Here is a 24,457-nt window from a genome sequence, read left to right as displayed (position 1 = left end):
TTCCATCCAGCCACAAACCGGAGTCGTGTGACATCTGCAAAACCTTCTCCAGAAGGACCCTTCGTGACAGGGAGAAGATCCGACTCCAGGCGAAAGAGGACAGGAGGAAAAGTGGTCATTCTACCACAGAGCGAGGAGAAGGTCAGTCTTCTACCAGGGCTCACACTGGTTCCTCTATAACTCCGACCAGACCGGCTCAAAAACGGCACAGGTCTCCGACGACGTCGAGGGCGTCGACGTCGAGGCAAGGAACGGCGCCAACATGCTCGCCGTCGAGGAGTGGTTCGCCGGCGAGAAAGAGACATCGCTCGCCGTCGACGACGATTTCGCCGTCGAGACGGCGTGGACTTTCGCCGTCGAGATCTGGGTCACCGTCGACACGGCGAGGACGTTCCACGTCGAGGAGATCTGAATCCGGTTCGCCGTCGAAACGGCGAGATCGATCAACGTCGAGGGGTGATCGACGTCGTAGACGTTCACCGTCATCACGGCGACGTCGGGGGTCGTCGTCGAGAGATTCTCAACGGCGAGAAGAATCGACGGCGAAGGGCACTCGCCGTCACCGTACTTCGACGTCGAGGAGTGTGTCGACGTCGAGACAATCAAAAAGACCTAGGAGGGTTTATACAAACCTCAGAATCCTCGGCTTCACTCATCCTCCTTCCAGCGTCTCCACAACTCTCTCCTCGACAATCACCATTGCCACAGACGCCGGTAACGCCTACGGCGCCTCTTCCGGCTCCACCTTCAGAGTCTGTTTTGAGGACTCCAACGCGGTCTGTAAGACGTTCGGGACATTCCTCTAGACGCTCTTCTTCCTCTCGGCACCGTCATGACTCACAGAGATCTCAGCATTCACATCACAGGCGTTCTTCTTCGTCTACACGGGACTACTCTCCAACCCTATCGGACTCACCGTCCCCGAGAGTGTCCCCCATAGATGATGTGAATACGTTCCAGGAGGTCTTAGTACGAGGGGCAACCAAGCTGAACATCCCGCTGGCGGTACCTGCCCCATCGACGTCAGTGATCTTCGAGACCTTGCATCACAGGACATCTTCCAGACCTTTGCTTCCACTGGTTCCAGGTCTCCTTGAACCAGCAATGGATATTTTCCTTGCACCGGCCGCAACAAAGTCTGCTCCTTCCAGACTTATTAAAAAATATCGTCCACCAAAACAAGATCCTCTATTCTTGAGGTCGGACCCAGTTCCTGATTCGGTGGTCATAGTAGCGGCAAAGAAACTGCATTCAACCTCACCATCTTCTTCTTCGCCTCCAGATAAAGAGAGCAGAAAGATAGATGCTGCAGGACGAAAAGTATGCTCTACTGCAGCCGTCACGATGAAGGCAGCCAGCGCTACTGCGTTATTAGGGCGGTACGACCGTGCCCTCTGGGACTCTTTAATGCAGTTTGCGGAACATCTTCCTAAGGATAAAAGGGAAGATTTCCTGGAGGTCGTGGGCGAGGGAGCCATGGTGTCTAACCAAATTATAAGTGCTGCAGCTGACTCTTCGGTGCTATCCGCACACAATTATGCACACGGGGTAGCGCTCAGAAGGCATGCATGGTTGAGACTTACATCACTCAAACCTGAAGCGCAGCAGAGAATACAAAACCTGCCTTTCTCGGGCTCCACCTTGTTCGGTTCTCATGCCGATGACGAGATGGCTAGAATGAAAGCTGAACTAGATACCTTGAAAGCGGTAGGCATGGAAAGACCGAAAGAACAAAGAAAGGTTTTCCGGCCATATCAACGACGACTTTTCACCCACCGGTATCAGTCGCCACACTGGATGTCTTCGCGCCCCCAGCAGCAGCAACAACAGCAGTATCAAAGGGGTTTCTCTACTCAGCGAAGGTCGACAAGGGGTCGTTCAACACCTCAAACTCAGGCAACTCGACAGGCTCCCACGTCTAAGCCCTGAATCTTTGCTTCCCCCTCCTCCGTTATCCACTCCGGTAGGGGGAAGTATCTCAAATCATCTGGACGAGTGGCTACGCATCACAACAGACGCCTGGGTATTGAATATTGTGAGACATGGTTACGCTCTCAGATTCACCAGTTCTCCACCATCTGTTCCACCCAAAACAGCCAACCGCCATCTCGAAGCTCTACAGTTAGAGGTCAATATCCTATTGCAAAAAAGAGCCATAGAACCCGTTCCCATCAGCCAACAAGGGAAGGGGATTTATTCGAGATATTTCCTTGTACCGAAAAAAGACAAACAAGAGTTTCGTCCCATCTTAGATCTGAGGACAGCAAACAAATGGATTCGCAAAGAAAAATTCAGGATGTTAGCCTTACACCAAATTTATCCACATCTACGTCAGGGCGACTGGCTATGTGCGATAGATCTTTGCGACGCTTACTTTCATATCCCAGTAACCAAGAAACATCGAAAATTCCTAAGGTTCACCGTCGGAAAACGCTATTACCAATTTGCAGTTCTACCTTTCGGCCTAAAATCAGCGCCAAGAACTTTTTCCAAATGCATGGCGGTAGTAGCCACCCACTTGAGGAAACAGCGAATATTCGTCTACCCCTATCTAGACGATTGGCTCATAAAGGCCTCCAGTTGTCTCGAGACACAGCAACATTTCGAATGGACTCTACAACTGCTGCAAAAACTTGGTCTTCAAGTCAATCTCCTGAAATCTACAGCAACACCTGTTCAGAGGTTGCGTTACTTAGGGGCCATTGTAGATACCAGGCTAGGAAAGGTGTTTCCTTCGGAGGAACGACGGTTATCGATTCTCCAGAAGTGCAAACAACTGCAGGAAAGACCTCAAGCCACTGCAAGAATAATAGCTTCTCTACTGGGCTCGATGGCGTCTTGTATCCATCTGGTTCCCAATGCTCGCCTCCATATGAGACCATTGCAGGAAAATCTGGAGGATCAGTGGTGTCAACTGAGGGACGATTGGGAGAACAAAGTCCTTCTTTCTCCTCACACCCTACAATCCCTCAAGTGGTGGTGTTTACCCAGCAATCTCTTGGTGGGGATTCCGTTCCAACAACGGCCTCCATCTCAAACCATCGTAACAGATGCGTCACTGATCGGATGGGGGGCGCACATGGAACATCTTCGAGTCCAAGGCGAGTGGTCACAGAGAGAGAGTCTATCACATCAACCTGCTGGAACTTCGCGCAGTCCACCTTGCGCTCAAAGCCTTCCTTCCCTCTCTGAGAACGGAAACTCTCCTTCTCCAGACAGACAACGTGGCCACTATGTACTACGTGAACAAACAAGGAGGCACCAGGTCCAGAGTTTTATCCAGAGAGGCTCAGACAATCTGGCATTGGCTTCTAGCCAGGAACCTGTCACTAGTGGCAACTCACCTGCCCGGCATCCAGAATGTTCAAGCGGATGCCCTCAGTCGGGTAATGGACGAGAACCACGAATGGGTACTACACGACGACGTCGTTCATTCCATTTTCGCACTCTGGGGTACCCCCTCTACAGACCTATTCGCAACCCCAGAAAACAAAAAATGCCAAAACTTCGCCTCCAGATATTACCATCCAGGGACACTGGGGAATGCCCTGTGGATAAGCTGGTCAGGAGCATTTCTTTACGCCTTTCCACCGCTTCCCCTGATTCCGGCGGTCCTCCAGAAGCTGTCCAATGTTCAGACCAAAATGATCCTAATTGCTCCGGAGTGGCCACGTCAGTGGTGGTTCCCAGACCTTCTTCACCGGTCACTCAAACCACACATCAGGCTACCATATCGTCCGGACCTTCTCACGAAGTTCAGAGGGCAGATATCTCATCCCAACCCCTCATCGTTGAGTTTGGCAGCATGGCTCCTGAGCTAGTGCAATATGGACACTTGAACCTACCTCAGGACTGTATGGAAATTCTGAAGGAAGCAAAGCGCCCTTCCACACGATCAGCCTATGCAAGCAAGTGGAAGAGATTCTGCATTTGGTGTTTACACAACAACATTGACCCGGTTTCCTGTGGGGAACAATCTATCCTGCCATATTTGTTAAGTTTGGCAAAATCGGGCTTACAACTGTCGTCAATAAAAGTTCACTTGGCGGCGATAACGGCATACAGAAAGAGTCCTTCACAAACTTCCTTTTTTCGGATTCCGATTATTAAGGATTTCCTAGAAGGTTTAAAGAAGGTTTTTCCTCCCATTAGAAAGCCTTCTCCTCCATGGGAACTGAACGTTGTCTTATCACGTCTGATGCTGCCGCCATTCGAGCCGATACATAAGGCATCGCTGCAGCATCTCACATGGAAAGCTGCTTTTCTGGTGGCAATCACTTCAGCGCGTAGGGTCAGCGAAATCCAGGCCCTTTGCGCTCAGGAACCCTACACGGTTTTTCATTCCGCGAAAGTGGTAATGAGAACTCATCCAAAATTTTTACCTAAGGTAGTCTCCGACTTCCATGTGAACCAAACAATTTCATTACCGACTTTCTTTCAGAATCCAGCTACCCCTGCTGAGAGAACTCTGCACTCTCTGGATGTAAAGAGAGTCTTGAAATTTTACCTGGACAGGACAAAAAGCTTTCGAAAATCACAACAGCTTTTTATTAACTATGGCCCAATCAGAACAGGTTTGGGCACATCTAAACAATCGTTATCCAGGTGGATTGTTTCATGTATAATGTTATGTTATCAGTTAGCAAACAACTCCCTTGGTGGTAGGCCAAAAGCCCACTCTACCAGAGGGAAAGCAGCTACTGTAGCCTTGATGAGAAATGTCCCTTTGGCAGAAATATGCAAGGCTGCCACTTGGAGGTCGGTCCATACCTTTACTAAGCATTACTGCCTTGATACAGACGCTAGGGCAGATGCTCAGGTTGGGCAGGCTTTGCTCAAGAATTTGTTTGCATGATTCATGTTTTTCTCAGTATTCTTATATCTACTCCACTGCGGTTATGGGGATGGGCTTGCTACTCTATTCAGTGCTTATGACTATACATGGAAATCCCCTACGAGAGAAGGAATGGTTTCTTACCTGTAACTCCAGTTCTCTCGTAGGGGTATTTCCATGATAGTCATAAGCAACCCTCCCTCCTCCCCGGTGGAGTTGACATAGAACATGAATATTATGGAGGTTGGTACTCCAACAAATGTTTTTGTTTTTCTTCATGTCAGGTTAATAGCCTCCAAAAAAGAACTGAGGCAACTGCCTTTTGCTGTGCATGATGGGAAACAGGAAGACTTTACTTAAAGGCACAGCTCTATTTTCATTCTGTATAATGGCAGCCTATGGGCTACACTGCCCTACATTGTTTTATTCTCATGAGAGGTGTAAATAAAATATGAGAATGTATTTATTTATGTATTTATAGAATAAATAGAGGTTTAAACGTGAAATTTACACTACAACTGTTTTTTCTTCTAACAATTTTGGCTTGTGTAGCTGTTCACATAGGCTGCACATTGTTATTCTTAAGTGTTTTTCACAGACCTTTTTTGTCAAGGAGCTGATGATTGCACTTAAGAATATACTACACAACAGTGCTCCGGGGTCCCCGCAGGCGCGCGGAACTATTCAGTGCTTATGACTATCATGGAAATACCCCTACGAGAGAACTGGAGTTACAGGTAAGAAACCATTCCTTACTACATTTGCAAAAATCCAATCTAGCTTTCTCTTCCATAAAGATACATCTCGCCGCAATATCTGCTTACCTGCAGATTACTCATTCAACTTCCCTGTTTAGAATACCTGTCATTAAAGCGTTTATGGAAGGCCTAAAGAGAATCATACCACCTGTTCCTTCATGGAACCTCAACATTGTCTTAACAAGGCTCATGGGTCCACCTTTCGAACCCATGCATTCTTGTGAAATGCAATACTTAACGTGGAAAGTTGCATTTCTCATTGCCATCACATCTCTAAGAAGAGTAAGTGAAATACAGGCGTTTACCATACAAGAAGCATTTATTCAAATACACAAGAATAAAGTAGTTCTAAGAACAAATCCAAAATTCTTACCAAAGGTTATCTCACCGTTCCACTTAAATCAAACAGTAGAATTACCAGTGTTCTTCCCACAGCCAGATTCAATAGCTGAAAGAGCACTACATACATTAGACATCAAAAGAGCACTAATGTACTACATTGACAGAACAAAAGTAATTAGAAAGACAAAACAACTATTTATTGCCTTTCAAAAACCTCATACAGGAAATCCAATTTCAAAACAAGGTATTGCAAGATGGATAGTTAGGTGCATCCAAACATGCTATCTTAGAGCAAAGAGAGAGCTGCCTATTACACCAAAGGCACACTCAACCAGAAAGAAAGGTGCTACTATGGCCTTTCTAGGAAATATTCCAATGAACGAAATATGTAAGGCAGCAACATGGTCTACGCCTCATACATTTACTAAGCACTACTGTGTAGAAATTAATGCTGTTTCCGGTATATATATATGCACTGCTATCTGCACAACAAGCCACAGTAGGGCAAGCCGTACTAAGAACTTTATTTCAAACTACTTCCACTCCTACAGGCTGAACCACCGCTTTTGGGGAGATAACTGCTTACTAGTCTATGCGCAGCATGTGTATCTGCAGCTACACATGCCAACGAACGGAAAATGTCACTTACCCAGTGTACATCTGTTCGTGGCATTAGTCGCTGCAGATTCACATGCGCCCACCCGCCTCCCCGGGAGCCTGTAGCCGTTTGGAAGTATATCTTCAACATTTATACATTTGTAAATATATTACTTTAACCTTCATTAGGTACATACGTATTCATTCCATTGCATGGGCACTATTACTAGCATACACAACTCCTACCTCACCCTCTGCGGGGAAAACAATCTAAGATGGAGTTGATGCCCATGCGCAATGGAACCGAAGTGGGAGGAGTCCCTCGGTCTCGTGACTCGAAAAGACTTCTTCGAAGAAAAACAACTTGTAACACTCCGAGCCCAAAACCAGACGGCGGACTATGCACAGCATGTGAATCTGCAGCGACTAATGCCACGAACAGATGTACACTGGGTAAGTGACATTTTCCTTTCCTCACATTTTGGTGACAGAAAGTTCTGGAATCTGAGAGGAGCCACAAATTTCCTTCCACCCAGAGTTCCCCCAAGTCTCCCGATAAATATGATACCTCACTTGTGTGGGTAGGCCTAGTGCCCGCGACAGGAATAGATCACACAAAGGTCAATGTTGGTACTTACGTGAGGCAGCTGTTGACCCTGGGGTGATCCATTCCTGACGCAGGCACTAGGTGTAGGCACTCAAGTGGGGTAGTGTTTTTATCAGGACAGGTGAGGAGTCACTGGGTGGTAGGAATTTGGTGGATCCCAGCATATTCCTGTAGTTTGTGTGACAGAAATGCGAGAAAAATTGTTTTTATTCACCTTTTCAGCTTTGCAGGGTATTCTGGGTAAGAAAACTTTGGGGAATCCACACAAGTCACACCTCTGTGGACTCCCCCGAATGTCTAGTTTCCAGAAATGTTTGGGTTTAGTGTGTTTCTCTATATGGCCGCCGAATCCAGGACCAAAAACACAGGTGCCTGCCTTACAAAACCAGTTTGTTTTGCCATAGATAATTTTGATGTCTCCACAATACGATTTGGGTGGTGGAATTTGGGGCTGAACTAAATTGGGGAGCTCCCAAGAGAGCACTCTCTCTCTCTCTCTGCTTGCCGCTGCATGCATCTGCTCTCTGGGTTGGGCTAACCCACTATTACCCAGTTGCACAAACAGCTTGCGAAGGGACAGCGTGACTGTCCTCATCACCTTCCTCATAATGTACTGGAAGAGGAGTTATCGACTGGGACTCCTCCGACTGAAAAATCACTCCCAGAGTCTGCGCCATTGTCCTATCCCTCAGATGCTGTCTCAGTATCTGATATCTCAGTCTCTGATCCTATGTCAGAGCGGTCCTCTATAACCCGAGTGCAGGCAGCAGTCATCCATCAAGATGCCATCTCTGCTATTGGCTAAACTGTTGCTCTAAAACACTAGCCTACGTAGACAGTCACAAAATCAGTGGTGTGTGTGAGATACGTGCAACAGTAGAGGCCACCTTACCTGCGCTTCTTCCCTCAATCAGCACGTTCTTTCAAGACACTCAAAAAACACCTTGTCACATACCATTCGTCACAGTCTTTAGCACCTCCTGCGCCCAGTCCAACAATCATTATTGGTGCTCCCACTCCCTCCTCCTAGGATTCCCTTATTACCACCCAGCAAAAGTGCCCTTCATCTCTCCATAGCCGCCCTCCACCCTGCACATACAGTTCATTGGTATTATAGCGCAGGTAATGGCTGACTTTACTAATGTACTCAGCTATTTACATAAAAAACAGATTTGCTCTTTGCAGTAGGCATATAAACCTTCTGCGCTTCTTTATGGCACTAAAACTGCCACTAGACAAGTCTGACCCTTTTCCCCCCAGGGAAACCACACACACATTGACAAAAGTGATATATATATATATGACAGCCAACCACCTGAAACTCAACTCAAGCAAAACCGAAATAATCCTCTTTGGCCCACACAAAAACACCTGGTACCCCTCATGGTGGCCCACCACGCTAGGCCCTGCACCCACCCCTGCCAACCATGCACACAACCTCGGCATCATCCTAGACTCCTCCCTCTCGATGACCCAACAAATCAACGCTCTCACCTCCTCATGCTTCAACATACTCCGTATATTGAAAAAACCATTCAAATGGATCCCCACAGAGACCAGAAAAACTGTCACTCACGCTCTCATCAGCAGCAGACTTGATTACGGAAACACCCTCTACGCCGGCACCACTCTAAAACTCAAGCGCAAACTACACGCATCCAGAACTCAGCAGCACGACTCATCCTCGACCTCCCCGGACACATCTCTCCACACCTCAAATCCCTCCACTGGCTCCCCATTGACAAAAGGATCACCTTCAAGATCCTCATCCTCGCACACAAATCACTCCACAACACAGGCCCTGCCTACCTCAACGAGAGTCACTGTAGGAAGTTGGCTCTGTCTGTGCTATTTCAAAGTAAGGAATAGCATGCACAGAGTCCAAGGGTTCCCCTTAGAGGTAAGATAGTGGCAAAAAGAGATAATACTAATGCTCTATTTTGTGGTAGTGTGGTCGAGCAGTAGGCTTATCCAAGGAGTAGTGTTAAGCATTTGTTGTACATACACACAGGCAATAAATGAGGAACACACACTCAGAGACAAATCCAGCCAATAGGTTTTGTTATAGAAAAATATATTTTCTTAGTTTATTTTAAGAACCACAGGTTCAGGATTTACAAACAATACTTTAAATGAAAGGTATTTCACACAGGTATCTTAGGAACTTTGAATTATCACAATAGCATGTACAGCTTTGGCAACAATGGCAATAAGCTATTTTAAAAGTGGACACAGTGCAAAAATCAACAGCTCCTGGGGCAGGTAAGTAAATGTTAAGTTCACAGGTAAGTAAAACACTTACAGGATTCAAAGTTGGGTCCAAGGTAGCCCACCGTTGGCGGTTCAAGGCAACCCCAAAGTTACCACACCAGCAGCTCAGGGCTGGTCAGGTGCAGAGGTCAAAGTGGTGCCCAAAACACATAGGCTTCAATGGAAATAGGGGTGCCCCGGTTCCAGTCTGCCAGCAGGTAAGTACCCGCGACTTCGGAGGGCAGACCAGGGGGGTTTTGTTGGGCACCCAGGGGGAAACAAGCAGGCACAGAAAGTATACCCTCAGCGGCACAGGGGCGGCCGGGTGCAGAGTGCAAACAGGCGTTGGGTTTTCAATAGGAATCAATGGGGAGACCTGGGGGTCTCTACAACGATGCAGGCAGGCACGGGGGGGTTCCTCGGGTAGCCACCACCTGGGCTAGGCAGAGGGTTGCCTGGGGGTCGCTCCTGCACTGGAGTTCGGTTCCTTCAGGTCCTGGATGCTGCGGGTGCAGTGCTGGATCAAGGCGTCTGGTTCCCTGTTACAGGCAGTCGTGGCCGGTGGGCGCCTCTGGATTTCCTCTGCAGGTGTCGCTGTGTTTGGGCTCATGGGGGTCAACTCTGGCTACTCACAGGCTCGCAGTTTCCGGGGAGTCCTCCCAGTAGTGTTAGTTTTCCGCCGGTCGAGCTGGGGGCTTTCGGGTGCAGAGAGGAAAGTCTCACGCTTCCGGCGGGAAACGTGTGGTCTTTAAAAGTTGATTCTTTGTTTCCAAAAGTTGCAGTTTCTTGAACAGGGCCGCTGTTCTCGGGAGCATCTTGGTCCTTTAGATGCAGGGTAGTCCTCTAAGGATTCAGAGGTCGCTGTACCCTGTTGGATGCGTCGCTGTTGCAGTTTTCTTCGAAGTAGGGATAGAGGCCGGTGGGGCTGGGACCAACTCAGTTGTCGTCTCCGTCTTCACTGCAGGGCTTCAGGTCAGCAGTCCTCCTTCTTCAGGTTGCAGGAATCTATCTTCCTCGGTTCTGGGAGCCCCTAAATACTCAATTTAGGGGGGTGTTTAGGTCTGGGAGGGCAGTAGCCAAAGCCTATTGGCCCTGAGGGTGGCTACACCCTCTTTGTGCCTCCTCCCTGTGGGGAGGGGGGCACATCCCTAATCCTATTGCAGGAATCCTCCATCTGCAAGATGGTGGATTTCTAAGTCAGAGTCACCTCGGCTCAGGACACCTTAGGGGCTGTCCTGACTGGGGAGTGACTCCTCGTTTTCCTCATTATCTCCTCCAGCCTTACCACCAAAAGTGGGGGCAGTGGCCGGGAGGGCGGGCATCTCCACTAGCTGGGATGCCCTGTGGCGCTGTAACAAAGGGGGTGAGCCTTTGAGGCTCACCGGCAGGTGTTACAGTTCCTGCAGGGCGAGGTGAGAAGCACCTCCACCCAGTACAGGCTTTGTTCCTGGCCACAGAGTGACAAAGGCACTCTCCCCATGTGGCCAGCAACATGTCTGGTGTGTGGCAGGCTGGCACAAACTAGTCAGCCCACACTGGAAGTCGGGTATGTTTTCAGGGGGCATCTCTAAGATGCCCTCTGGGTGTATTTCACAATACAGTGTACACTGGCATCAGTGTGCATGTATTGTGCTGAGAAGTTTCATACCAAACTTTACAGTTTTCAGTGTAGCCATTATGGTGCTTTGGAGTTCGTGTTTGACAGACTCCCAGACCATATACTCTTATGGCTACCCTTCACTTACAATGTCTAAGGTTTTGCTTAGACACTGTAGGGGCATAGTGCTCATGCACCTATGCCCTCACCTGTGGTATAGTACACCCTGCCTTAGGGCTGTAAGGCCTGCTAGAGGGGTGACTTACCTATGCCACAGGCAATGTGAGGTTGGCATGGCACTCTGAGGGGAGTGCCATGTCGACTTGGTCATTTTCTCCCCACCAGCACACACAAGCTGGGAAGCAGTGTGTATGTGCTGAGTGAGTGGTCTCTCGGGTGGCATAAGACATGCTGCATCCCAGGCACAAGGTCAATTGCAAGATCTAGTGTTGATGGACTGCCAACGGTGGAATCTCAGCAATCTAAAGAAGGGGCGGTCTTTTCAAGACCCTGTGCCTCAGACCACAACAACAACAGACGCATCATCAATGATAGGTTAGGGAGCTCATCTAGACAACCTTACCATTCAAGAGGAATGGTATTCCAAACAGAAGAAATTCACATAAACCATTTAGAATTATTAGCTGTGTTCCTTGACTTAAAAGCATTTCAACCCCTTCTCAAACACAAGATTGTTTTGTTAAAAACAGACAACATGACAACCATGTATTACCTGAAAAAACAAGGTGGGACATATTCATCTCATCTGTCCCTTTTAGCCCAGACAATATGGAAATGGACAGTTCAAGATCACATTAATCTGTTAGCAGAATACATTCCAGGAATACACAATCAGCTGGTTTGATCTCCTAAGCAGGAACCACCAACAGACACACGAATGGGAGATTCACTTTCAGGTACTTCAAAAGTGGGGAAAACCAGAAATAGACTTATTCACAACAAGCGAAAACGCAAAATGCCAACACTTTGCATCCAGACACCCACATCCCCTATCCAAGGCCAATGCTCCATGGATCAATTGGTCAGGGATATTTGCTTATGCTTTTCCCCCTCTCCCACTCCTTCCCTTTCTGGTCAACAAACTGTCAGACATCTCTGACCATGATACTCACAGCCCCAACATGGGCACGTCAACATTGGTACACCACACTCCTAGACCTGTCGGTAGTACCTCATTCCAAGCTCCCAAACAGACCCGATTTATTAACGCTAAACAAAGGTCAAATCAGGCACCCAAACCCCAGTGCTCTCAATTTAGCGATTTGGCTCTTGAAGACATAGAATTTGGATACCTAAAACTTCCATTAGAATGGATGGAGGTGCTTAAACAGGCATGTAAACCTACTACTAGACAGTGTTATGCTAACAAATAGAAAATATTTGTTTACTGTCAATCTAAAAACACTGATCCACTTAGAGCATCAATATAAGATATTGTATGCTACCTACTTCATTTGCAGAAATCAAATTTAGCTTTCTCATCCCTTAAAATTAATCTTACTGCAATATCAGCATACTTGCAGACTATTCAGCACACTTCTCTATTCAGAGTTCCAGTTATAAAAGCCTTCTTGGAAGGATTAAAATGCATTATTCCACCTAGAGCACCATCTGTTCCTACTTGGGATTTAAATATCGTACTTACCAGACTCATGGGCCCACCTTTTGAACCCATGCACTCTAATCCATTTCAATTTGTGACATGGAAGGTTGCCTTCCTAGTAGCTATTACTTCATTACAAAGAGTTAGTGAAATACAAGCATTCAATCTTGAAGAACCTTTTTTCCCCCAAGTACATAAACATAACGTTTTACTTAGGACAAATCACAAATTTCTACCAAAAGTAGTATCCCCTTTTCACGTCAACCAAACAGTGGAATTGCCAGTTTTCTTTCCACAACCAGACTCAGTTGCAGAGAGAGCCCTTCATACCCTTGATCTCAAAAGAGCTCTTATGTACTATATAGATAGAACTAAAGATTTTAGGAAAACAAAACAACTTTTTGTTTCGTTTCAGCAACCACTTAAAGGCAATCCTATCTCTAAGCAAGGGTTAGCAAGATGGATTGTTAGATGCATATAAACATGTTAGATTAACGCGAAAAGACAATTTTGATCACACCTAGAGCACATTCTACAGGAAAGAAAGGTGGGTCTATGGCATTCCTAGGAAACATACCAATGGCTGATATATATATGTAAAGCTGACAAATGGTCTAATCCTCATACATTTACAAAACATTATTGTGTAGATGTATTTTCAAAGCAAGAAGCCAGTGTTGGCCAAGCTGTCTTAAGAACACTATTTCAAACAACTTCACCTCCTACAGGCTAGCCACCACTATTTTTGGGAGGATTAACTGCTTTGTAGTCTATGCATAGCATGTGTACCTGCAGCTACACACGCCATCGAACGGAAATTGTCACTTACCCAGTGTACATCTGTTCGTGGCATGTAGTGCTGCAGATTCACATGCACTCTCCCTCCTCCCCGGAAGCCTGTAGTCATTGAAAGTTTACCATTTGTACATATGTAGATACATTTACATTTGCATGGACATCTATTTATATTCTTATACTCTATCACTCCTTCCTTCACCCTTTGCGGGAAAACAATCTAACAGTGGAGTCAATGCCCATGTACACTGTAACCGAGAGGAGGAGTCACTCAATCTTGTGACTCCAAAAAGACCTCTTCGAAGAAAAACAACTTGTAACACTCTGAGCCCAAGACTAGATGTCGGAAGAGCTATGCATAGCATGTGAACCTGCAGCACTACATGCCACGAACAGATGTACACTGGGTAAGTGACATTTTCCATATATGTACTGCTATCTATGTCCTGATGAGGCTTAGAATCAAAGGGCCATGCCCCCTGCCATTATTGTCATTGGAAGCCCTCGTCCCATTTGGAAGAGGGTGCTATTTTAGACCCGGATACGAATGAGGTCCTTTAAGCCTGCTATGACTTGGGGCCTAATTAGTGCCCGCTCTTATTAAACATGCTCTTGAAATTAGTGAATTGATTAATTCATCTGACCTTGATTGTCTTTTTATTACTGAAACATGGGTGAGAGCTGATTCCAACACTGATTTTTTTAATTGCGTCACCCCCAGGGTACTCTTTCGCTAGACAAGACAGAGAAGGAAAGAGGGGGGGGTGGGGATAGCTATAGTTTTTTTAAATCATTTAAGCTGTTCGCTTACTACGCTTAATGGCAGACATCAGATATGTGAAGGCTCCTATTTTAAAATTAAAGTTAAAAAATAGCCTGGTCATTGAAGTCCTTCTATTTTATAGACCGCCGGGCCCTAAGAATGCCTTCCTGGCTGCCTGGCCATATAGCAGAGAACGCCTTGGTATTAGGTGACTTTAACCTACACTTGGACGAGTTATCCGACCCAGCCTTGGTAGATTTTACTAGCTATATGCAGAGCCTGGATTGGCATCTGGGAGACATCTCTCCTTCGCATACCGCGGGTCATATGTTGGATGCTATCTTTATTAGATCAGGACTGATTTCCAGAAATGGTAACGGGGAGGTAGATTGGTCTGACCACTTTATACTATCCATTAAGTTATCTTGGCCGGCCACTGCTCCGAAATTGCCTCTGAGCACGGTCTTAAAAAGGCCATGGCATAAAATCAATGACCAATTTCTCACAGGCTCTGAAAGTAGGTTGGGACCAGGCGAAATCAGTAGGATGCTCACACCTTGAGATTTTTGACCTGGGTCTGAAAAGGGCCATTGATGCGATAGCACTGCAGTCCGCGTTAATCACTAAAGCCCGACGTTCTCAGTCTGCACCTTGGTATTCGGAGGAGCTGAAAGATTTACAAAGAACCTATCGCAGGCAGGAGCGGAAATGGTCACTAAACAAAACTCAATTAGAAAGAGGAAAACTCAGGGAAGCCCTTGGGAAGTATAAACTGCCCATTAGGTTAGCAAAAACTCTGAATTTTTTTTAAAGCTATCAGAGGGGCTATGAACTCCTCTAAAGAATTGTTTAATACAGTTCGAGCTTTGACGTCTCCTACGACGAGCCCAGGACTTTCCCCCTCTGAAAATTCTCCTCAATACTGTCAATTGGTGGCAGACTTTTTTAATAACATTGCTAAATTGATGACAGACTTTAGTCCCCCTTCTCCTGACTCAGAGGGTGAAGTGCCCCTTTCGCACGCGGAGTTAGCCAATTCGCTATACTGTTTCCGACCCCTCCCTGCCAATAGAATCATCGACTTAGTTATGGCAGTGAAATCCGGTTCACCTACGGATCTTTGTCCGCCCGCATCCTAAAGTTAGCCCCTTTGCTGGTGGCCTCTGCTTTGGAGCCAGTGTTTGCTGAAATCCTTCTGGAAGGGAATTTCCCGGCTGATTGGAAACATTCTACAGTTATTCCTCTCATTAAAAAACCGGGAAAAGATGCATCTGATCTTACTAATCTTCGCCCGATCTCGTTACTGCCTTGTTTGGCTAAAATGTTTGAGATGTTTTTCTATCAGGAGCTTGCTGAATTCCTTCAAGGTAATGGTAAGCTGGATCCATCACAGCACGGTTTTCGCAGTGCATATATATATACCGGAAACAGCATTAATTTCTACTTCAGACATTATTCGCCGAAGAGGCGATTTGGGAGAAGGTACGATTCTAGTTCTGCTAGATCTGTCGGCAGCATTCAATACTATTTCTCCTACCATTCTGCTTCAACGTTTGTCCCAGGCCGGAGTGAGGGGGAAGGCTTGGAAGTTACTTAGCTCTTTTCTTACGGATAGAACGATCACGGTGGCCTGTGGTGAACATTGTGCTACCCCTTTTCATCTCCCGTGTGGAGTTCCGCAGGGGTCATCTCCCAGTCCTATGCTTTTTAATTTAAATATGGTGCCTCTGGCGAGCCTGGTGTGCTCCTTTGGCTTCCAGATTATTTCTAATGCAGATGATACGCAGGTGATTGTGCCCGTGTCACACAACTGGGAGGACACAAAGGAGAAATTCCAATGCTGTATGACAGCAATCAACAACTGGATCGCCAGCAATTGGCTTAAACTTAATGGGGACAAGACGGTGATCATGTGTTTTGGGCGCAGTAACTCTTCTTGGAATAACAGTTGGTGGCACCCGGTTTGTGGGGGATGTCCCTCTCCCTCTGCTAAAAATGTAGCTATTATTTTTGACTCTACCCTCTCAAGTTACACATTAATCATACAGTTAAGGTCTGTTTCTGGATATTAAAAACGCTTAAGAAAATACTACACCTTCTTGAGGAGGACTTCAGGCTGCCGGTAGTGCTGGCGCTAGTCACCTCAAGACTTGATTACTGCAATGCGCTTTTGTTAAATGTGAATAAAACGTCCCTTGATAAACTTCAGTCAATCCAGAATACGGCAGCGTGCCTTATTCTGAATCTTCCCCAGTCCGCATCGGCTAGCTGTTGTTTGAAATCTCTCCATTGGTTACCGATTAATAAGAGAATTATTTTCAAGACACTCTGTCTTACTCATAGAGCCTTAGAGTCGGAGGGCTGTGATTATTTGAAGTCCTTTCTGCAATTCTATCTACCGACTAGATATCTGAGATCTTCCTTCGAATATATGATCACGGTTCCTCGCTGTAACAAGGCTAGGTGGGGAAGACCGTGCCTTTACTGTGGAAGTGGCGAGGCTTTGGAACTCCCTGCCTTTCACGCTCCGACAAACTGCAACTCATTTTATTTTTTTAGGAAAAGCCTAAAAACCTGGCTCTTCGCTCAATAGGTATTCCTTGTTGGTAGCTTGTGCTTCTCCTCTTGCTCTTGGTCAGATTAGCGCTTTGATGCTTTTTGCCGGAATGCGCTCAATAAATGAACCAATACAATACAATACAATACAATGCCACTCCGCCTAGATGAAATATTATTGGGCCCAAGACATCCTTGTGGCACCAGAGTGGGCATAAAATGGCTTTTATTCCGAGCTACTCAACATGGCAATCTATCCTCCGATCAGGCTGCCTCTTCAGGAGGATCTTCTGTTGCATCAGCAGGGGAGGGCACTCCACCCAGACGTATCCAGTCTCCACTTTCTTGAGTGGAGATTGAGCTGCGACAGCTCACGGGGTTTGACCTGCCTACCGAAGTCTGATGTTCTCTTGGCAGCCAGGTGTTGACTTCTTACAGGAATTCCAGGTAGACGATAAACTCTTCATGGTATGTCTGAGCTAAAAAGGGTTTTTGCTGTGCATAAAAGGACCACCTCCACATGGGTCGTGCTCTGCGTTGAAGTCTGCTATGCACTGGCAAGAAGCAACCTCCTAAGGGCTTGCAAGCTCCTTCTACAAGAGCCAAAGTGCAACCACTGCATTAGCACATGGAGTTGGAGTTCTAGATATGTGCCAGGGAGCAATGTGGCCATCCTGTACACATTTACCAACCACTACTGCCTTGCACAGTCAGGTTCATTGTGACGGCCATTTTGCCAGTTCCTTTATACAGGAATATCGCCTCCGAAATTGGTCAGCAGACCCACCTCTGGAGTTATTGCTTCGGTATCTATTCTGAGGTAAGGAATCTGCAGCTAGAAGTCAGTATCAGAAGAACTAGTTACTTACCTTTGACAATGCCTTATCTTGTAGAGACTATCTAGCTTGCAGATTCCTTACCGCACACCCATCCTCCCTGCTCTAGGGACAGGGCTGTATTCCCTTCAGGGCACTAGTTATCCACACCAGTCGTCAGTGTTCTTCATGGCTCTGCGCTTCATGCATTGAAAGTCTTGAAAAGAAACTGACAGCGCACCTTGAGGGTGCCTATATAGGTTCTGCAGACGTCACTTCCAGCGTGGATGATTCACCTGGAGCTGAGTGACACCACCTACTGGCGCGCAGGGGTACTGCTCAAGAAAAATCTTCTGCTTCCAGACTGACGCCAGGGATAATTCTAAGGTAAGAGATCTGCAGCTAGATAGTCTCCGCCAGATAAGGTATTTCCGAAGGTTAGTAACTTGTTCAGAAATGCACTAGACTTCATGGGTTATGTCATGCATACTTTGCAAACACAAAGAATGGTTTCCTTAACAAAAAAGTGCCACCTTTCAGATGAAAGAAGTTTTTAGCCATATTGTCCTTTCCTCTTCATATATGTATGAACTTAAGAGGTACAAACCCCTTGGCTAATATGTATATCAACCTCTGCAGCGTATTTCTCTTTGCAGGACTCTGCACATATTTTACTTGCCAGAGGTGATAGAAGCGGTGGGTGGCTCGTTTGCCCAAGTTCTGAAAAGACTGAAGGTGGCCAGCCCTCAAGATTCAGGTAAAAAAAAAAAAAAACTGTTAGTGTTATCTGCTGATTTGAACCTCTCCAATATTTAATTTTGATTACAGTAGAATCCTTGGGTGCGCATAAAAGCATTTAAAATACTGCTTTACTCAATGTTTTCCTCTAAAACTGAGTCATCTTGTAACATCTGTAGCAACCATTACATTTATTATGCTTGCTGGAGAACAAGTGCATCTGCTAAGAGCTCACTCCCACAAACATTACTTTAAGCTCAAGATGAACAAAATACTTTTGCACAAAAGTTTATTTATTTTTTTGGTATTTTTTTCGTATTATAATTCGTATTGAACAAGTGATAAAGTTCCAAAACTAAACATCAGTAAACAGGCATTGGCATGAATAGATTTCAAGTCTGAATGATGCCCAAATATACAAAAAGGAGCACCAGAAAGGCGTTTAGGTCGAATAGGACCTCTTTAATTACTTATTTCTCCCTTCATATCATATAACACCATATAACACAAAAGTACTAAATAAACCTTATCTCCTTTGCAAACCATTTATTTTCTACAACACAAGTCCTCTAAACTATAAAATATGTTGCTTATCTATTAATATTTAACCTGGTTGTGAAAACACCCCTTTGTTATCCAGACTGCAGGAGTGCCTTGTAACTGCTACAGCTGATGTAATTATTGGTTATGCATTCCCTTAATAGCAATAAGGATTACTAGATGCTGGTTTGCCACTCTGACAGTGCTCAGGGGCCTGCTAACCAGACCCAGTACCAGTGCTCTTTCATACAAAAGTATCTCTGGTTGCTTTACAATTGGCACAGGACTTTAGCACCCCTGTAAGTCCCTAGTAAATTGAACCCCTGATAAATAAGGCATGGTACTAAAGAGGGTCTGTAAGAGCTGCCGCACAACTCAAGCCACCCTGAGGGACCCACACGCACAAATTGCACTCAGCTGGCCATCGCAGACTCCATGTCAGGGTGCAGGCCCTGGATGAAAACCTGACATGGCATACACATTGTGTGACATGCCAAAGTCACTGCATGCAATATGTGTAAGTCACCTCTACAGCGAACCTTGAGAGCCCTAAGGCAGGGTGCATTATAACACGTGAGGATGACTGCAAAAGCAGATATGCCCCTGTGCATTCTAGTTCTAATACTAGATATTGCAAGTGACCGGGCAGCCATCTTGAAACATGCACTGGACACTGGTCATCACAAGTGACCCAGCTTACATGATAGCTGCACTGGAAATAGTGGAGCTTGATATCAAACATCTTGTCTTAATAAATCCATACTGTAGGATGCTGGCTATCCATGTAATGCACCAATGTATGGGGGCTGTATGCATATAGTCCAGGCGACCCTTCTTGGTTTACAAGGTTATAAGTAACCCCAAAGGCTCTTTGTAGGAAGCTTGCTATCTATGCAGTGCACCAATGTATGGGGGACGCTAAGCAGGTAGCCTAGGTGACCCTTATTGGTTTACAGGGTTATAAATGAGAATCTCAAAAGTTCTCTTGTGTGGTATTATGGACGAGCAGTTAGGTTTATCTGAGCGTAATGCTAAGCAAGTATTGTACTCATATAGGCAATAACTGAGACACACACTCAATAAGGAACTCGAGGCCAGCTGTTAGAAAAATAGTTTGTTTTTATTATGTTTGAACCCCAGAATACTGTTACCAAAATAAATACTGATGCAATTTGAGGCAAACTAGCAAAATACTTGCAATGTCTTTGAAAGAGTACTGCAATCCTATGGTGTAAGGAAATGCCTCCTTGGCGTGGTTACCCCCTAACTCTTTGCCTTTGCTGATGCTAATTTATGATTGAAAGTGTGCTGGGACCCTGCTAACCAGGCCCCAGCACCAGTATTCTTTCCCTAAACTGTACCTTTGTCTCCTCAATTGGCACAACCCTGGCACTCAGGTAAGCCCCTTGTAACTGGTACCCCTGGTACCAAGGGCCCTGATGCCAGGGAACGGCTCTAAGGGCTGCAGCATGTCTTATGCCAGCCTAGAGACCCCTCACTCAGCACATGCACACTGCCTCACAGCTTGTGTGCTGGTGGGGTGAAAACGACTAAGTCGACATGGCACTCCCCTCAGAGTGCCATGCCAACCTCACACTGCCTGTGGCATAGGTAAGTCACCCCTCTAGCAGGCCTTACAGCTCTAAGGCAGGGTGCACTATACCACAGGTGAGGGCATATGTGCATGAGCACTATGCCCCTACAGTGTCTAAGCAAAACCTTAGACATTGTAAGTGCAGGGTAGCCATAAGAGTATATGGTCTGGGAGTTTGTCAAACACGAACTCCACAGTTCCATAATGGCTACACTGAAGACTGGGAAGTTTGGTATCAAACGTCTCAGCACAATAAATGCACACTGATGCCAGGGTACAATTTATTGTAAAATACACCGAGAGGGCATCTTAGAGATGCCCCCTGAATACATACCGACTTCTAGTGCAGGCTGACCAGTTCCTGCCAGCCTGCCACACACCAGACATGTTGCTGGCCACATGGGAAGAGTGCCTTTGTCACTCTGTGGCCAGGAACAAAGCCTGTACTGGGTGGATGTGCTTCTCACCTCCACCTGCAGGAACTGTAACACCTGGCGGTGAGCCTCAAAGGCTCACACCTTTTGTTACAGTGCCACAGGGCATCCCAGCTAGTAGAGATGCCCGCCCCTCCGGCCACTGCCCCCACTTTTGGTGGCAAGGCTGGAGGAGATGATGAGAAAAACAAGGAGGAGTCACCCACCAGTCAGGACAGCCCCTAAGGTGTCCTGAGCTGAGGTGACCCCTGCCTTGAGAAATCCTCCATCTTGAGTTTGGAGGATTCACCCAATAGGATTAGGGATGTGCCCTCCTCCCCAGAGGGAGGAGGCACAATGAGGGTGGACAATAGCCATTGGCTACTGCCCTCCCAGACCTAAACACACCCCTAAATTCAGTATTTAAGGGCTCCCCAGATCCCAGGAAATCAGATTCTCTCGTAGGGGATTTCCATGTATAGTCATAAGCACTGAATAGTTTCGTGCGCCTGCGGGGACCCCGGAGCACTGATCTGAAATGTATTCTTAAGTGCAGATAGCAGCCCTTTTAAAAAGGCCTGTAAAAACCACTTAAGAATAACGGTGTGCAGCCTATGTGAAGAGCTACACAGACCAAATTGTTGGAAAGAACCATAGCTGTAGTGTAAATACATCTTCAAAATTACATTTATTCCAGAAATGTAATAAAAAATACATTCTTAAACTTTATTAACACTTCCAAAAGAGAGTAAAACAATGCAGGGCAGTGTAGCCCATAGGCTGCCATTATACAGGATGTAAATAGAGCTGTGCCTTTAAGAAAACAGTCTTCCTGCATCCCATCATGCACAGCAAAAGGCAGTTGCCTCAGTTCTTTTTTCCGTCTCCTTCTGACAGGACCCTGAAGCATTGAGCTCTACCTCACAAAGCTTTTTTTGACAGAAAATTCAATTAAAACCTTTGGAATTTCAATTTCACTCGATGTCTTTCATCTTGAGTGAACATTTGCTAGCCTTTCCTGTCAAGTTCTGACAGAATTTAAGGTTTTTCTATCTTTAGAATGCCTTCACTTTTTGACAAATGCCCTTCTTGTGGCAGTGAAAAGGCTAAAACAGACCCACACCAGGTCTGTGTAATTTGCCTACCATCCAGTCACAAACCTGACTCCTGTGACATCTGTAGAACTTTCTCCAGAAGAACTCTTCGCGATAGGGAGAAAATTCGACTTCAGGCAAGAGAGGACAGGAGAAGAAGTTGTCAATTTGCCACAGAGCGAGGAGAAGGTCAGTCTTCTACCAGGGCTCTCCCTGTTTCCTCTGGAGCATCTGCCAGACCTGCATATAAAAGACATAGGTCTCCGACGACGTCGAGGGCATAGACATTGAGACCGGGAAGGGTGCCAACATGTTCGCCGTCGAGGACCGGCTCACCGTCGAGAAAGAGGCATTGCGAGACGGCGTGGACGCTCGCCGTCAGGAAGATCTTGGTCCGGGTCGGCGTCAAGGGAAAGTGCTTGCCGACGAAGACGGTCGCCGTCATCCCACCGACGTCGAGGAAGGTCACCGTCGAGAGGATCTCGGCGACGAGGCGAATCAACGTCGAGAGGCACCCGCCGTCACCGGACGTCGAGGAGTGTCGATGTCGAGGAGACATTCAAAGAGGCCTAGAAGGGTTTATACCACTTCAGAATCCTCGGGCTCGCTCATTCTTCTTCCAACTTCACCTCAGCCATCTCCTCAGCAGTCACCTTTGCCGCAGACACCTGTGGTACCTACAGCTCCTCCTCCGATGACTCCTCCTCCGGTGACTCCAGCGGAATCCACAAGACATTCCCGGCATTCCTCGAGACGCTCTTCTTCCTCTCGACACCATCGACATGAATCAGTTCAAACATCGTCTCATTCACGTCATAGACATTCTTCTTCTTCCACACAGGATTACTCTCCAACCCTGTCGGACTCGCCATCTCTGAGAGTGTCCCTCCATAGATGACGTGAACACCTTCCAAGAGGTCCTAGTACACGGGGCTACCAAACTAAACATCCCGCTGGCGGTACCCGCTCCAACGACCTCGGTGATTTTCAAGACTTTACACCAGAGAACATCCTCAAGACCTTTACTTCCACTGGTCCCGGGTCTTCTTGAACCGGCAATGGATATATTTCTGACACCGGCCACAACAAAGACTGCTCCTTCCAGGCTTGTAAAAAAGTATCGCCCACCGGAGCAAGACCCTCTATTCCTAAGGTCGGATCCAGTGCTGGACTCGGTGGTTATAGTAGCGGTAAAGAAGTTACTCTACATCTCCGTCTTCCTCCTCGCCTCCGGACAAGGAGAGCAGAAAGATCGATGCCGCAGGTCGTAAAGTATGCTCTACTGCAGCCATCACAATGAAAGCAGCCAGTGCTACTGCTTTATTAGGTAGATATGATCGTGCTCTTTGGGACTCTATGCTACAATTTGCGGAGCATCTACCTAAAGACAAAAGAGAAGACTTCTTGGAGATCGTGGGTGAAGGTGCCATGGTCTCCAACCAGGTGTTAAGTGCTGCTGCTGACTCTTTGGTGCTATAGGCACATAACTATGCTCATGGAGTAGCCTTGAGATGACACGCTTGGCTACACTTGACATCTCTCAAACCAGAGGCACAGCAGAGAATTCAAAATTTAACATTCTCAGGCTCCACCTTGTCGAGATGTCGAGTATGAAATCTGAGCTAGACACTTTAAAATCGGTGGGCATCGAACGACCAAGGGAACAGCAAAAAATATTCCGTCCTTACCAACGACGGCTATTCACTGTAAGGAAATGCGTCCTTGGCATGGTTACCCCCTGACTTTTTGCCTTTGCTAAGTTTTGATTTGAAAGAGTCCTGAGGCCTGCTGACCAGGCCCCAGCACCAGTATTCCTTCCCTAACCTGTACTTTTGTTTCCACAATTGGCACACCCTGGCATCCAGGTAAGTCCCTTGTTACTGGTACCCCTGGTACCAAGGGCCCTGATGCCAGGGAAGGTCTCTAAGGGCTGCAGCATATCTTATGCCACCCTGGGGACCCCTCCCTCAGCACAGACACACTGCTTGCCAGCTTGTGTGTGCTGGTGAGGACAAAACGAGTAAGTCGACATGGCACTCCCCTCAGGGTGCCATGCCAACCTCACACTGCCTATGCAGTATAGATAAGTCACCCCTCTAGCAGGCCTTACAGCCTTAAGGAAGGGTGCACTATACCATAGGTGAGGGCACCAGTGCATGAGCAAAACCTTAGACATTGTAAGTGCAGGGTAGCCATAAGAGTATATGGTCTGGGAGTCTGTCAAACACGAACTCCACAGCACCATAATGGCTACACTGAAAACTGGGAAGTTTGGTATCAAACTTCTCAGCACAATAAATGCACACTGATCCCAGTGTACATTTTATTGTAACATACACCCCCGAGGGCACCTTAGAGGTGCCCCCTGAAACCTTAACCGACTATCTGTGTAGGCTGACTGGTTTTAGCAGCCTGCCATACTAGAGACATGTTGCTGGCCACATGGGGAGAGTGCCTTTGTCACTCTGTGGCTAGTAACAAAGCCTGCACTGGGTGGAGATGCTTATTACCTCCCCCTGCAGGGACTGTAACACCTGGCG

General features: G+C 46.7%; 1 protein-coding gene across 2 annotated transcripts in view; it reads left to right on the top strand.

Moving 5' to 3' along the window:
• LOC138296808 (exportin-5-like) overlaps positions 1–24,457 on the top strand; it is a 1,097,230-nt gene that overhangs the window by 744,634 nt on the left and 328,139 nt on the right. For both annotated transcript variants that reach the window (XM_069236256.1, XM_069236254.1), the window contains exon 21: positions 18,195–18,295. In XM_069236256.1, the coding sequence (XP_069092357.1) occupies positions 18,195–18,295 (101 nt within the window). The remainder of the gene's footprint in view (positions 1–18,194; positions 18,296–24,457) is intronic.

Source organism: Pleurodeles waltl, chromosome 5 (assembly GCF_031143425.1).
Source record: "Pleurodeles waltl isolate 20211129_DDA chromosome 5, aPleWal1.hap1.20221129, whole genome shotgun sequence".
In the NCBI taxonomy this organism is placed as follows: Eukaryota; Metazoa; Chordata; class Amphibia; order Caudata; family Salamandridae; genus Pleurodeles; species Pleurodeles waltl.
This window is presented reverse-complemented; position numbering and strand designations above follow the sequence as displayed.